Source organism: Tympanuchus pallidicinctus, unplaced genomic scaffold, assembly GCF_026119805.1.
Source record: "Tympanuchus pallidicinctus isolate F22 unplaced genomic scaffold, pur_lepc_1.0 scaffold20, whole genome shotgun sequence".
In the NCBI taxonomy this organism is placed as follows: domain Eukaryota; kingdom Metazoa; phylum Chordata; class Aves; order Galliformes; family Phasianidae; genus Tympanuchus; species Tympanuchus pallidicinctus.
Genome location: NW_026294722.1, coordinates 7,990,315 through 8,005,884, shown reverse-complemented (window position 1 = coordinate 8,005,884; position 15,570 = coordinate 7,990,315). Strand labels below are relative to the sequence as shown.

The following is a 15,570-nucleotide window of genomic DNA, read 5'->3' as shown; positions in this document are numbered from 1 at the left end:
GTTGGTGACAAAGTGTATTAGCTTTCTAGTACTTTGAGGCTGACGGTTGTATCCTGGTCATAGAAAATCTGCTACTATTAAGAAATAGCTGCAGCTGTTACTGAGGAAAGCTATGGAGTAGCAAATACATACGTATTTTTTTTTCCCAGCTATCTGTAAAAGCTGAGGGAGTAATGACAGCCCCTCTGCCTGTGAGGCCAGTTTAGCAAAGCTGCATGAAACCGACTAGAATTTATCCTTTTCAACTTAAACAGCACCAGCAGAGCTGAGAGGAGAAGCAGTAGCTTTCCTGAGCCTTTCAACAACCTACCTTTCAGAAACAACAGGTACTTCTTACAGCAGATGTTCCACTGCTCAATTTTAGCATGTGCATAAAGGGACACGGTGACTTCAAGCTTCTGACTGCTGTGCACCCCGAGCAGTAATTCTGGCCGTGCAGGATTCATCCTCTTGTCAAATATTACAGGCTGAATGCAAAGAAAGGTAAGGGGAAATTTTTTTCATCTAACTTAGTATTCTTTATGCATACAGACAGGTAAGGGGAGCCAGCTAATGCTTTTCCCTTGAAAGCAGCAAAAACGTTTTTCTATTGGTAAGTTTAAAGTCATTATTTTTTACTTGCTTGTATTGATCCAGGCTCTCATCACATACCAGACTTTCCTTTTTTTCCTCATAATCCAAAAAATCTCTAGCATGTTACAGACACAATTATGCCAGATTAAGACAGACAGTCATATTTTGCAAGAAAAATTTGGAAGTGTATTTGACTCATTCATGTGTGATGCATATACAAAATCAAACCTATTTTTACTGTATAGTACATACAAGCAAGTTTTACTACATAGGCCCATGTTGGTTCAAGCATATTTTCAAGAACAGGGGTGTGGTGCCAGATCTGCATCCCCTGTGAAATAAGGGAATTCCTCTTGAATGACCTACTATGCAGAGTATCAAAAGTCATTTCTTTGATGTATCTCCACACTGTTGCCAGAAGTGCAAGTTTGTGTTTTGCAGAAATATACCTCTCTTTGTTAAGAGTCAAGGCCACAGTTGGTTGTTATCACGAGCTTGCCATTGCATGTGCCTCTGGAGCAGTTAGTTAGCAGACTAATGTGGAAAAAATGATAGAAGTTGCACTGCTAGTGCTGCATGTACTACGGTGTATTTAACAGCATCATTACTAAGATACTCAAATAGACTCTGTACACTGTGCTTCCTTAGTAAAATGTTGGATGTTTTTCTTTTATAAGCTTTTAAGCAATAACTTTCATTGAGAACATCTACTGTAGACTGAACTACAACTAGGTCATAAGTTATTGGTCGTGATTTTGAACTTCTCAGAGAAGCCTTTTTTAAAAAATAAGTCTAAGAATTGCACTACGAAGCAAATGGTCCTTTCTCAAACAAATTGTTTTGGTCTTGAACACACAATATAATACTACCCACGAAAAAACTTGATACAAATTTGATGTCATTAAAATGTAGGATGTACATTTACTGAAACTTCTGTACTTCTAAAACCGGATGAATTCTGAAATGTGCTATGCAACATTAAGTAACATTTTGAGAAATGGTATGTGGGCATTCCACACTTTTATTAACAAAATTCTTCACAACCTGAAGGAAATTATCTTTAAACAGTATGCTGATGGATATTTACATAACCCCTCCAAAAATATGACATCCTGTTAGTCGAGATTTTCTCTAATTTTCCTAGAGGTGTCAATAGGATGGACAAGTAGACATGGAACTAAAACATATCCTCAGAGGAGGAAATTTGAGAGATCACGGTATTGAGAATTCTCAGTGGTGCTCACTTGAATTCCTGAATCTCTTTCTTTCCACTGTTAACTTTACCCCTGTTGGAAGCAGAAGTGTCCATGACGTACTTGGCATTGAAATTTGTCTCCTTACATCCAAAGGCATAGTTGCACTGAAACACAGTTTACTACCACTGTCTTTGAGGACACTTTGCCCACTGGGATGGCAATCCTCTTTGGGATGCAGCTGTATTTCCTCTTCTGTCAATTCCTGGAACAGAGTTAGTGGTGTCTTCTTGAAGTAAAAAAGCCTTGTGCAGCAGGTGAGGTATAATCCAAAGCAAAAAGCAGGTACAAGAGTGGATCTGAAAGAGACCTGTATTCCTGGCAGCAGGTTCCTGTAATTTCACTTCATCTATTTAATTCGCTCACCAGTGCAAACACTGTTTTGGCCTCCAAGTTCATCCAGTCCTCCAGGCTAACATTAAAATTCTTCTGAAATCATACACATTTTTGCTTAGTCTGTACACGAATTCAAGTTCTGGCCAGTTCATATCCTTGCTGAGGTCCAGCAGTTGAAGCAGTTAGCCCTCCCATCCTTCCCACAGTTGTCCTCTTTAAAATAAAACAAACATGATTTAGTGTATAATGTTTCAGAGAAGAAGTACTTGGAATATGTTTTCAATGGTTCCACACAGGGCAGAAACCTTTAAACTTTTTTTTTTTCTTTAAATTCTTATCTTTCAGGTGTGGCAAGTTGAGAACTAATAGTACTGTACTGAACTAACCTTCAGGTTTCAAAAAAAAACAGGCAACAAGCAATCCTGGATTTTAATACAATGTCAATGTCAGAATAGCCCCAAATTTCCAGATTTTTTTTTGTACGAGTAGGATTGCTGTCTGCTCTAATTTGCTTGCTTTGCTCACAACTTCTGAGTTGGATCAGTCCTCTTATTTCTGGACAGCATGACAGAACACGAGGAAGCTGCTGCATGTTTAAGGTTAGACAAAACCAACATAAGGATCTGTTAATTCTTGTAGAAGTGCTCAAATTTGAAATTGCCTTACCCTTAATGCTCCTAGATTCCATAAAACATGCACTAACAGGTTTTGTACAGCTGTAGTCAGCATAATACTTGTATAATTTAGAGGGCTTGCAACTTAGCATTCCCTGAGAATAGGTGGTGTTAAAAAGGTGCTGCAGGCAAAAAGAAGTAAAGGAAGAAAAGGTAAGTAAAAGCTCATGCTTCTCATGAACTGCTCCCAACTCACAGTGACTTAGAAGATGATGGTCTCTTCACATCTGGCCACTTTCGACGCTGAAACTGCCTAATTTTCAAGCAGTAAAAGGAGAAAAAAGTTAACCATCACCAAGAAAACCACCAGCACTACAGTCAGAAAGATGAGGAAAGAGAAGAGTTTAGCATGAATTTTGGCTGCAAATATTAGAAGAACATGCTGTAACACTCCAACAGAAGTAGCTTCAGTGTTTTAAGCTAACTGATAGAAAAACTGCAAATGCAATTTTAGATGGTTCCCAATCCTGGATTCCTGACTCTTTAGCATGAAGGTGGGATGTAGGAACAATCATTTAACTGTATGTATCTTAAAATCTGTACCTGTACTGCTCGTAGCTTCCATCTTTAAGTCCTAGATGAAAATAAATTAACACGTTATTAACTATAGCCTGCAACAGATAAGATATAGGTTAAAGCTCAATTTAAAGAAGAACATAAGAATATTAACATGTTCATTAGTACTCTTATTTTTAATATTTAATCCCTTATTCTAAGAAAAATAGGTTGTAAATTGAGATGATAGGTAAATTTGAAACTTTTCTGTAAATGTAATGCAGTGGTTATTTAAATGCTAAAACCTGTTATTTCAAACTTGCAGCCCTAGCTGATACGTGTACTAAATAAGACCTGAAATAACACTGGATTTCTGTGGACTTACTTAGGCTGACAATGCTGTTCTTTGGAGTGACTTTGGAGTTCTTTGGAGTTTAAGCTCTAATGGCTGCACATTTATTTATTTTTAATTGCATTTCTTAAGTCATCTTAATTGCACTAAGAGGTAGACAAGATACACAGTTTAAAAAACAGAATGCTATTACCTGCACTTTTCATCTTGCTGCCAAACTTAAAAAATAACAACAACAACAGAGTATAAGCCAGATGATTTCTTTGTAGACCCAGGAAAGATTTCAGGAATAAGAAATGATGAGACTAGAAAAAGAATACTCATTTCCTTCTTTGTGAAATATAAAGGCATAGTTAGAAGAGCACATCTTTTGGGAGCATAATGCATTCCTCGGTGCCTCTCTTCCTAGATCTGCTGTTATTTTAAACCCTGCACTAACACAGGGGAAATCTGACCAGCTTAGGTATTCTTCTTCATTCTGAGGTTAAAGCTAAGCCACTTTTTAACAAGGCTGCCTGGACTGTATTGTCTCTAAAATAAATATTTATAAAAATTTTATCTCCACATGGAATGCTGAAACTCAGCTGCTGGACTGATTGCCCAGATTGTGCAGTCTCTGTCCTTGGAGGTTTTCAAGATCCAAATGCATAAAGCCACAACTTAACACGGTCTGACCTCAGAGCTGACCCTGCAGCCAACACAAGGTTGGACGAGCTGAACTCCAGAAATCCCTTCCAACTTTGGTTATCCCATGAGCCTGCAAACTTGAAGCAGCTATTAGGTATTCTTTCACTCATGTCATCAGTTTTGTTCTTTCCTCCTCTCTTCTCCCTGCATTTCAGCAGCTGCATAGTTCAGTATTCAAGTACACCTTTTGAGTTTCTGGACCTGATACATAACACAAATTGAACAAACCATACAAAAATGTGTTCATGCAGTCATGTTTAACAAAACATGAGTAGCATAAATACATTCTAAAATCCTTCCGATTTATGAAAATTTCATGCAGTTAAGCAAGAGATTCATTTATTTGGCTGATCTCTGAGCATAACAGGAGAAGCACTTACCCAGATCTATGTTCCTAGTTCTTGGGTTGCACTGTTTGTACCCTCTGCAGCTTCTTAGTTCCATAAGCTGGACGTGCAGTTGATTGAGAACATTCCTATCTAGTGTATTCACTGCATTGATGAGCTGCAATACATGGGGTTCTTGTTAGAGAACAGGTACTGCTTTGTAGTTCAGTAGCCTGCATATATGGAACATATGTCATTTGTTTCCAGCAGGAAAGAAGCTAGATCATATTACATGAGTTGATGCGTAGTATCTTGCACCAATACTGTTCTATTTCAGCACATCATCAGTGAAGAACACTCATACATTTCCAGAGCCATACTGTGATGAGGTACCTGATACGGGTCAGTATTGAGATCAAAATACTCCAAGAATCCAGTAGCAAATTCACAGAAGAGGAAGTTGTGGGTCTCGTTGATTGTCCTCAAACACCAGTATGTGTTGTTGTTGGCACTGGTACAAGCACAGAAAGGACCCACTGCAAATGAAAACACAAAGACATAAGCTACATGTTGCCAGCTTTAAGCACTGCTTATTTTAGTACTTTTTTGTTTATGGCACTGCTTTATTCACAGGCAGTTACTCTGTCATTCTTGAATTCTAAAGCAGAGAATGCCTCCCACCATCAGCTTCTTGTTCTATGCATACCTAGCTTTCAGAATACAGCTAATTTGAGTGCCTGGCTATTTGTTTCCCCTGTCCTCACTGGCTAGGATACATTCCAGCTGCTGAGATAACAACACTGTACTGTGTATGTACTGTCTCATTCATGCAATAGTTGTAGGTATTCAAACACAGTTACTGGGTTTTCTGGTTGCTGTTTTTTCCCCCTTGCCAACACTGAAACAGATCATTTAGTAGGAGGAAAACTGTGTGCCTCTGATGTGAGACTCCTAACTCATCCAGTCAGATGTATCCTTACGTGTCCACAGGGGCGCGGTTTGCCAGTGCTGGTTGTCATGGGTGAAGCAGGTCAGGCCAGGCATGCTGCACGTGTCGTTGTTTTTTATTCTCTTCAGCAGTTTGCGCAGTTTCTTCTTTCGTCTTTGCTCTCGAAGCAGCCACAGCCTGTCTTTCTCCTGTAGGGCTTTCCTGCACACATGAAACATTAGGGTCATGCTGACTCTGTTATACTTGAACACACCTAAAAAAAAAAATGAAGCAGCTAATAAAATGAGCTGCTTTAAGGAAAGAAAGAACTGCTCTTTTCTTAAATGAATGGCTTCTCTTCCCAATGGCTCTGGAAATTATTCCTTGCAATTCCACGATACTGGGAAAAAAATGTAGCCTAAGGGGTTTAACGGGTTTGCCTGAAGTCTCTGATGTGCATTTAGAAACATTCTACCATGGGCTTGGTTCCCTTTTCCAGATACCTGTACTCTTCTTAGCATAGGATAAATGAAGTATCACTTCTGCTTAGTTTTGGCTTGTTGAACAGACCAAATGTTACTGTCTCGCATTTTTCCTGTTTCAAAGGAGAAAACCTTCACTTACTTGAAAGGGTGAAGATTAGATCCTTTGTGCCTCAGTTTGCTTTTGTGTTTTGAATGGTAACTGGAAAATAAAAAAACATTGTTGATAAACAACAGGAGAACCGATCCTGTTCATGCTACACTTTCACTTTAAATCAAAGCAGATTTAAGATGGTGTCACTTCTCCCTTCTATTTATTAACAGGAATATGTGGTGAATGCAAGACAGCCATGCTGGACTGGATCAAGCATTTTGTCTCTTTTCCTTACGTTATTTGTGCACTGTGACACCTAGTGGCCCACTACTGAATTGCAGTATGTGTCCACAGAAAGTGGAAAGCAAGTTTTCAGAAAATGGGCTGCAGAGCTTAAGATACTGATCTCTAGTATCTAACAGAAGCAACTTCAGTTGCTTGCACACCTAATTGGTTTAAAAGCATTTTATGTGATCTTCTGTATCATCATCACTTGGCACAAAAGCAACTGAATTTCTGCTGGCAGAGGGTGGGCCTTGTACCAGGGACAGCTGCAGAGAGCATTAGGCAACAGTACAGGAGGCAACTTAGCAAAACAGATTCTAACCCCTCCTGTGAAGGCATGGATCAGCTACACTTGCTCAGTACAGATAACTACTCAGAAGTACCCAAGAAATACCTTATCTTATTACAGTCACACTCCTCGGGTCTCTTCTTCTTCAGATGTCCTCTTACCTCCCTCAAGTTTTTTATTTTATTTTGCAAAGTTTCAATCTAAAAAATGGAAAACACAGGTTAAATAAAAATACAGCATGTTAATTTTATTTTAATCCTTTCAAACTCAATGCCACCAAATGCTTCTGTTTCCCCACCTCCCATTTTCAGATTATCTACATTTCTGAAAGCAAACTGCAGCCAGGAGGAATCTTTTCTGGTTACAATTCACCTGCAGACAGAAGGTGAAAGCACAACATGGCACTGGAGGGAGAAGGGACTGCCATACAGCCTCAGGATACAGGTGATCCACTGTGATTTTCCCTCTTCAGGTCATCAGGACATTTGCAAAGGAGAAAGGTTACCCGGCCTGCTACAAACCTGAGCAGGGGATGGGGAGTGCTGTAGGTCCCCTCTTCAGACTGTCTGGAAAAGTATCAAGTCTCCATCATTTCACACAGCACTGGCAATGGCAATGGCTGGCCACACTGCACATGCACTAGCAGTTAATTTAATTGTACCACCCACATGGTTTATTTTTAACCACCTAATTCTTCAGTAAGTGAAACTCCTGCTTTTGTTCACCCAGCTCTCACACAGCACAGCCTGATTCCATGCAGGCAGGTATTACAGGCTTCTGCTTCAATTCCTCATACAACAGAAAAAAGAAGCCCTCCAGTGTGAGAAATGAAGTCACTGCAAAACTACCATCAGACATCAGAGACCATAAATCTGATGGGAGTACATAACTGACTGCAGAAGCACAGACAGATGACAGAGAGGTCAGGAAAAACAGACAAAGAATGCAGCCCTGTGATCCTAAATCAGAAACACAACGGGACCAAAGTGATCTCATCTTCTTTGGCACTCTAACCTATGCTCAGGCCCTTAGCTTACAGTTTCTAAACAACTAAAAAAGAACTGGAAGATCATGGTGATACTGAGATGCCTTTTTCTAATTCTAGCAGAGCTAGTCAGATTTTCAGAATTTATTTCCCTTAGTATATGTCAATAGGCACCACAGAAAGGGACCAGCAAGTTCTTAAGTAGGACTGCTGAGAATGTATGTGATTTGGTAAGAGATTACAGCAGGCCCCACCTGTGTTAACTTAATTACCTATGGCATCTCTATTCGGAAATCAGCCACTAAGTTCAAAAGGTTCCAGGGAGGGACAAAGACACCCAGAGGCAGGCAGACACACACACAGCAGGATCCTATCAGCCCACAGACCAGGCTAAAAATCACACACTGAAAATGCGTGACCGACAGCATCACTGACCTCGTGGTCGATGTGAAGTTTGTGGTCCTTCCAAGCTTGCAGTGACCTGTACAGATCAGTGTCACACTGAACGGTGTCATTCTCCAGGATGTAGCACCTGGCCGTGGAGAAACAGTGTTTACTACAGCAGATAAATGCACAGTGCAGACAGCTGGTTTTAATTACACAGCTCCAGGACAGATGAGAAGTCAGATTGGAAATGACATGCAGAATTCAAAATAATGTTCATTCAAGAGAATAGGAGAATATCTCACAAGGCAGGAAAGAAGTTTGGGTTGGAGTTGCCATGGAAATTTTTGAGAAGGAAAAAAGAATAATCAAAAATATTCCTATCAAGTAGAACCTGTTGACTGCTTCATTTCTAAATGTAAATTGTGCTGCACAGAATTCTTGTTTATTCATTAGGCTGTCAACGTAACTCATCTCTACTAACTAGGAAGTACAGAAAGCATTACTCAGGAGCAATTGCCCTATGCATAATTCAGCAGTACAGGGATAGGAACAAGGAAAATGTGCTTCTTTGTAAGACTTACTGTAATACTGCAAAGGAAAAAAAAATGATTTTCTACAAAAGGAATAAACTTTTTCCAATAACCTCCCTGACTTCAAAGGCAAAATATCATCTGACAATGTTGAGGACTTACATTTCAGTAATTTCTAGTACAGTCCTGGTTTTAAGATTTAAGGGGGAAAAAAAGGCAAAATACTTGGTTAGATTATTAGGGAATAACAAATACCACGCCCTTCACCCTGATTGCTTATTTAAGTTGAAGCTCAGGTTTATTCAATATTCCTTTATTTTCTTTAAAGCACTTCACACATGTTGTCCCACTGCCTTCTTTTCTGCAAGTGTTCCTGGGCACCCCTCAGGATTACATAGAATTTCCTTGCCAGCTCCTTTTATGGATTTGGGATTCACCCAGCAAGGCAGCAAAGAATTGACTCAACAGGTTCCAAAAGAAAAAACACAAACAGTGTCTTATAAATCCTGCGTATTCAAAAAAGCTGAGGACTCTGCTGATGTCAGCCCAGCTACGTTTCCTTATATCAACAAGTCTCTCAAAACTTTGTAAACTGAAGTCAAATGGAAACCACAGATTTCAACAGCTAACTTGCTCACACAGATTTACGCAAGTTAGTCATCACAGAATTTAATTCACATAATCAGTAGTCACTGATGGATTTTCTCATAATTCAGAAGCAGAAATGGTAATTCAACTAAGCACAGTTGGAGATGCATCATCAACCCCTAGATCTGCAAACTGAAAAACAGACTGTTAGCTATTAGAGAGTCTTTAAAACCCAGATAATTCCATAGGCTCTATCCAGCATCCCATTTCCCAAGGCTCATGGTTCACCCAACTTCATCAGTAATACAGATTTTCCTTTCCTAGCACTGGGCACAGGAAGCTCTGAGAAGCTGCTGCTACCCTCAGGACTGATTTTGTATTTGAAATACAAAGCAACCAACGATGGGAAACTATGACCAGGTATCCCGAAGGGGCACAGTATGCTTATCAAAAGTTAATACATCCACTTATTTAAAGCAACCACTGAAGGAGCAAAAGCACATAGAAATACAGCACATGCGCTTACCTGTGTGTCACTTTTATCAGGTTTGGGGCTGCGTACTCTGCAATGCCTCCAGTGCCACTGTACTCAGCCATGTCTTTGTCTTCCTCCTCGCGAAGAGCAGCCCTCTGCATCTTGTGTCGCTTGGTGATGTTTCTTGGTAAGACAGGTTGGTATCCATCCTCTAAACCCAAGTTAAAAACAGCCCCGTTCAGCTCAACGGATACAGAGCGGGTAGAGCGATTCCGGGCATAGCTTGGTTTGTATTCTGCATGGAGAAAGAAGTAAGAGAGAAGTAAGAAAGAAGATTAAGAGGGGAAGAAACAGCCTGGTACAATTTGATCTTCTTGGTTCTTGGAAAAAAATCTGCCTATATTTTGACATTGGAATTAACCTGCTGACAAATGCTGTTTGTTGCAGCTTTCCTCTGGGTGCCACCTCACCACCTTTTGCACGGATTGATGGGTTTTCTTAAAGCAGGAGAGAGGCAGATATAATGCACAAGGATGGCAGAGGGAAAAGAATATGTATCTCACCATCACTTTCTGAGCTCGTTCAAAGAAACTCTGCTCTTCCCCCCAGAAGTCGCTAGATGGCAGTAAGACCTTAAGAACTCATCATGACTGCGAGTCTCAGGTCAGCCTCCCGTTAACTACTGCAAAATGCTTCAGTGCCAGAATTCTTGCAGCACTTCCCAGGTTGTTGTCCCACGTTTCAGCAGGAAGAATTCCCTGTGTCAGCCTGAGCCTTTTCTCCATTCCATTCTCTTTCTTCAAGATAAGATTCTTGATTTTCATTGGAGGGATTAATATCTGAATGTTTACCTCTATCAGCATCTCATTCTTTTATTTGCAATTATTTTCCTCGTGTACAGACCAGACAGCAAATTTCCATGCTAAACACCACACTCCTGTGCTATGCACTCCCTCAGGCTTTGCTTCTGCGTTTGCAGCAAAAAGAAACATTTGCTATGAATTGACATTGCACAGTATGAGATTCCCCCTGATCTTTTTTTGCCTTTTACTGCTTTCCAAAACTCTCTGTCCTGGCCCAAATGTCCCAGAGTTGCTATTTGTTTGGTCTGCAATGGCATGAATATATGGAGTCTAATCCACATCTGTATTTCAATGCAGGCCACATCTGGCTGTGTTTCCTGCTTGTTGCAAGTGACCCCTCACGCCACTCATTTCATTACTCATCAGATTAAATTAAGCAGAATCATCTCTCTCCTTCAGAAAAAAGCCCAGGAAGGTACCAGAGCCTCTTGTCTTCTCCCTACCCACTGCCTGACTCTGTGCTCTGTATTCATGGTTTGGAATCATCTGAGATGTTACTGGAAGCAAGCATTGGTTCCTCCGGTCACCTCCCCTTTACACAAAGCTGGAGCACAGCACACCTCGGCAGAACAGAACTGACTCTTTCTTCTGCAATCTGGTAAGGGGAAAACTCAAGCAATGTGCCCAATGAGAAGAGCAGCATTTCCTGTAATCCCAAACTCCATGGAAGAGACAGTTTCAAGGACAGACTTCCCAGCAAAACAAGCAGACAAAAAAAGAATGGAAGGTAGAACAACCAAAACTGACAAAAGCAATATTTATATTTGGCATCAACACAGATTAACTTCGCTCAAGATGCCTTGCATGAAATCCAGATGGATCACATGGTCTCAATGGCCATTTTGTAGACATGGAAAGAGAAAAAACCATCTCCTCCCACCTGTAACTACAATCCAGCTCTGAACACTTGTTAGTACCACACACACGAAGTAGAACACCAGCTGGACTGCCCGGTTCAGCACATTTTCCACCTGTAGTTACAGTTTACAGCTGACAGCGAGCGAGGTGAGTCACAGCTGGAGGGAAAAATAAATAAATAACCACCAAAACCAAAATATCAGCTCTATTCCAGGCACCCATTCAGGAAATGCTTGAATAAACAAGAAAGTAACTCCTATCTTTTCAGAAGTAGGAGGAAGTTCCAAAAAGCTACACCCTAACAATTACATTCAAAGCGTAAACTCCCATTTCTTTGATTGTTCCCTCATTTCATCTTGTTAAGCTCTTCCAACCAACAATTTACCTTCCTTCCAAGTCTAATAAACCAATCCAGCACGTTGCCCTGAGCAGGTGCTGCAGGGAGCTGTTGTCTGCACATGCCCCTGAAGGACTGGGAGCCGCTTCCTCCTGCCCTGCAGCCAGTCCTGACCCAGCTGCACAAAGAACAAATTGCTCTGCAGTGAGACAGCTCCTCACAGGCTCGCTGCCTCGTTACCACACCACAGCCGCAGCGCTGACTCAATGCTGCCATTGCTACCAAGCTCCATCATTTTCAGAGTAAGTAGTTAAAATATTTAGTAAGATCCACATTCATCTGTGCTGTGCCCCTGCAGGCAGAGCTACCAACCTCTAACCACTTAATCTTCCCCCAGGGTTATGCTTTACCCTACATTTAACTGTGTACACAACTCACAAAGAAAGCAGATCTAAGTCTGTTAAATATTTGGCCCAATGTGCCTATGACCCTCTTTCAAATTATTGATGTTTGGTCTCACTAAGTTGCTCTCAGTGCCACGCTCACCCTGCCCTGCCTTCCTGGGTCACTCGACAAACATACCTGTGTTCATCCTAGCCTGAAGGGACGTGCTCTGTTCTGGCCCAGACTTCCCCAGACAATCCAGGGACTCAAGCACCCTTGATTTTCTACAGCTAATTCTTGGTCACATCTCAGGTTTCAGCACTACCTGGTGAAAACATGAACGGCAGTGTCTGAATTTATTGTTCAACTGAATGAAGTGAGGTTATGCTGTATTATCAGCCTTCAGGATTGCATTTAACTCTCCCCACAACCTCACCACTCGAGCCTTATTACTTATTTTGCATCTGCCAAATTCATGATTTAATGCTGACATCATTTGGAAACGAGGGATGGTTAAGAAAACTGTGAGCAACTGTAACTCCCGAAAGGCACCTTCTCCAAAGCAGGAACACAACTGCTAAGCAGGAATGTGAGCAGAAGACAGAAAGTTCCAGGGCTTCCCTTTTACCATTTATTCTATGTAGATGTTTTGCATCTGGTGTATGAAAATATTGTCACCAGCACAGTGACAGTGGAATAAGGCAGGGTGTGAAAATTCTGCAAGAACTCTGCATTGAAACAATGGGCCATGAGGAAAAAGTCCTGCACTGGGCACGCAGGTTCCTGCTTTATATTCTCACTTATGTCTACGTATTTTCACAAAATTCTGCACAGACTTTTTTCTTTGATAAGTTCAAAGTAAAATCAGGCATTTGGACTCAAATCTCTGAGCATATCTCGAGTGTCCAGAAACATGGACAAAGGCACAGCAGTGGCTTCACTTGATCATTAACTAGGGGTTTCTATAAATCTTACTCGGAATCTGTGTTCTTGGATATCTCAAAGAGGGACAAAAATTAAACCAAACAACCTCCAAAAGCTTTCTTACATTCAGTTTCTCAAAACTGTCATAAAAATTGTTTCAAATGCATTAAAAGTAATGGCTGTTCAGGTGTTCAGGTACTTGTAAGAAAGAAAGTCATTTTGCTGTCGTATTGAGACTACCTCAAAACAAAACAAATTACATGAAAATAGGAATAAAAATGCACTGGCTTCTTTGTACACACTGCACAAATTTGTGTGGCCTATCATCCTTCCTCTCCTTTAATGTGATGACTTGTTCATCACAGGAGGAGGAGGCGAAATCTACAGCAAGAAAAAACAAACATTTGGCTATTTGTTGTCTATTAAGAGCTCACTGTTACTTTCAGCTTCCTTCCCGTCACAAAGCTTTATTTCATCACTTTATAAAAATAATAACACAGCCAAGAGAACAACACTGCTGTGCAAAACACGTCAAAGCTGTGTAGGTGAGCTGTGTAACTGTCCCAAACAGCATGTCTATGGCATGGCCCTGTTTTGCAATTAATGTGCTCCATTCAGAGTGCTCCATGCCTGCTGCACATTACGGTGCACAGGAGCACAGGCCATGCATACACTGCAAATTCATTTTATCAGAACGCTTGGTGCTCTGGCCCCTCACTCAGCAGTTTAATCCATTCTTCCAGACCACACATCCATCATGCATTGCTGGTTTGTATCTTTCCAAAAAACAATCCTTGTATTGTTACGAGTTTGCAACAGTCTTGTTGCACCCAGAAGCAGGGCATCCAATTTAGTTTTCTGCAGCCAACGTAGATTAGAACATAACAAATTCACCTCTACTGTTCACAATAGGATGCTTTCAAAACTACACTACTGCTATGAACTAAACCACTGACATGGGCACAACCTGTCTGAGATTTCCTTTTTCTGTTTAGTTACTGTTCAGTTTCATGGTTAGCACTTGCTGGCATTCAGGTAATATTGCAGTATAACCCCTTGCACTAACCAAATTCAGAACAGCAGACTCCAAAGATGCCCTCAGAACCCAGCACAGACTGCACTTTATCCCAAGCCTCATGAAACAGGTCATAAAAATCCAAATGCACACCATCAGTATTCAAGTTGTCATTTGCAATCCAGCGAGCCAGCTTTCTAAGTAAGCACAGAAAAATGTTGGTATGTTAACTTGTATTGCTTTGTGGTCATTTGTTTTCAGTGTCATTTGTTAGATTAAGCAGACGTGAAAGAACAGCCAACACCAAACCCAAGAATCTGTGTCAACAGGCCCATGCCAACCTCTTCTGTTGTACGGCACACCCTGGATGTGGGCAGGAGTTTGTGCCTTATGGTTCAATGAGAAAAGTGAGATGAATGGGACAGTGAAAGCACTAAGCAGAACATACTGAGCAAGTGTTCTGATCCCACCACTAAAGCTATCTTTGCAACCCTGAAGTTGTGCCTCGATCTCCTTAATCCATGAACTAAAGGTAATTATACACTTAACCACCTCTCCAAGACGTTGCGAAAATTGGTTCATGTTTAGTAAGCACAACGCAGATAAAAAGCACTTAGATAAGTGTCAAGTATTATCAGATAGCATGATGTTGCCCTCACTTAAATTGTTTTCCTCTTCCCATTTAAGCATCTTCGATCTGCTGTTATTTGACTCCCTGTGACTGAACTTCCTCTTCTGTGTCTTAGGAAAAAAAAGTTAATTGAACGGCAAGTTCTGGTGTTATTTAAAGATTATCTGCTGTGCCACATGTTTAAACTGCAAGTGTTGTTCAGTAATTTCATCCTGGAACCAATAATTTTTTTTCAACTAAAAATTAGCTTAGTAGGTACTAATCAGCTTGCTAGGCAAATATAATGGAAGAAAATCAATTTAAACTCTCTGTTTGAAGCTTGTGCCATGTCATTATACAGAAAGACTAATCTGCTAAATAATTAAGGCTCTGTATTTGTGGAGTGAGACGAAAGAAACATTATAAGTGAATGGTAATCTGTGCTGCCATTTGCCTCTTTAATCTATAATTAGACTAGGTACTTCAAATATAGATGTTAGTCTGACTAAGGTTTAAAACAGAGCCAGTGGAATGGACAGCGCCTGATCCGTGCCAAGGAGACCAGAATCAGAGACATCTCCTTTGGATGTGATCTCTGGTTAAAAGTCAGCTCTGCTGACAGCACAAGGAAGGGATGTTAGAAGCAGCTTCTGTAACAAAGCACACAAATCCTTATTAAATATAAATTACTGCAGTAACAGCCCCAAGCACTGCAGCATATTGAGGATTGGTGTACTTGCTGCTCTCAAGGCCTACGTAAGGATGAGCTCCTCAGCACTTCAGGTTGTGTAATGCATTTCCTGCTTCTGAAAGAAATAAACACAGCACCCTGTTTTGAAA

The 15,570-nt window shown here is 40.7% G+C and overlaps 1 protein-coding gene across 14 annotated transcripts in view; it reads right to left on the bottom strand.

The window, feature by feature from the left end:
* Positions 1-736: 736 nt before the first annotated feature.
* Positions 737-15,570, bottom strand: part of SULF2 (sulfatase 2) — a 135,615-nt gene continuing 120,781 nt past the window's right edge. For 13 of the 14 annotated variants that reach the window (XM_052684312.1, XM_052684306.1, XM_052684303.1 and 10 more), the window contains 10 exons: positions 9,791-10,034; positions 8,195-8,291; positions 6,880-6,974; positions 6,249-6,308; positions 5,677-5,846; positions 5,090-5,232; positions 4,751-4,874; positions 3,380-3,410; positions 3,033-3,089; positions 737-2,375 (listed from right to left, as the gene is read on the bottom strand). In XM_052684312.1, coding sequence (XP_052540272.1) covers positions 2,345-2,375; positions 3,033-3,089; positions 3,380-3,410; positions 4,751-4,874; positions 5,090-5,232; positions 5,677-5,846; positions 6,249-6,308; positions 6,880-6,974; positions 8,195-8,291; positions 9,791-10,034 — 1,052 coding nt within the window. In that variant the 3' untranslated portion in view covers positions 737-2,344. The remainder of the gene's footprint in view (positions 2,376-3,032; positions 3,090-3,379; positions 3,411-4,750; positions 4,875-5,089; positions 5,233-5,676; positions 5,847-6,248; positions 6,309-6,879; positions 6,975-8,194; positions 8,292-9,790; positions 10,035-15,570) is intronic. The other variant, XM_052684315.1, reaches the window with a different exon arrangement.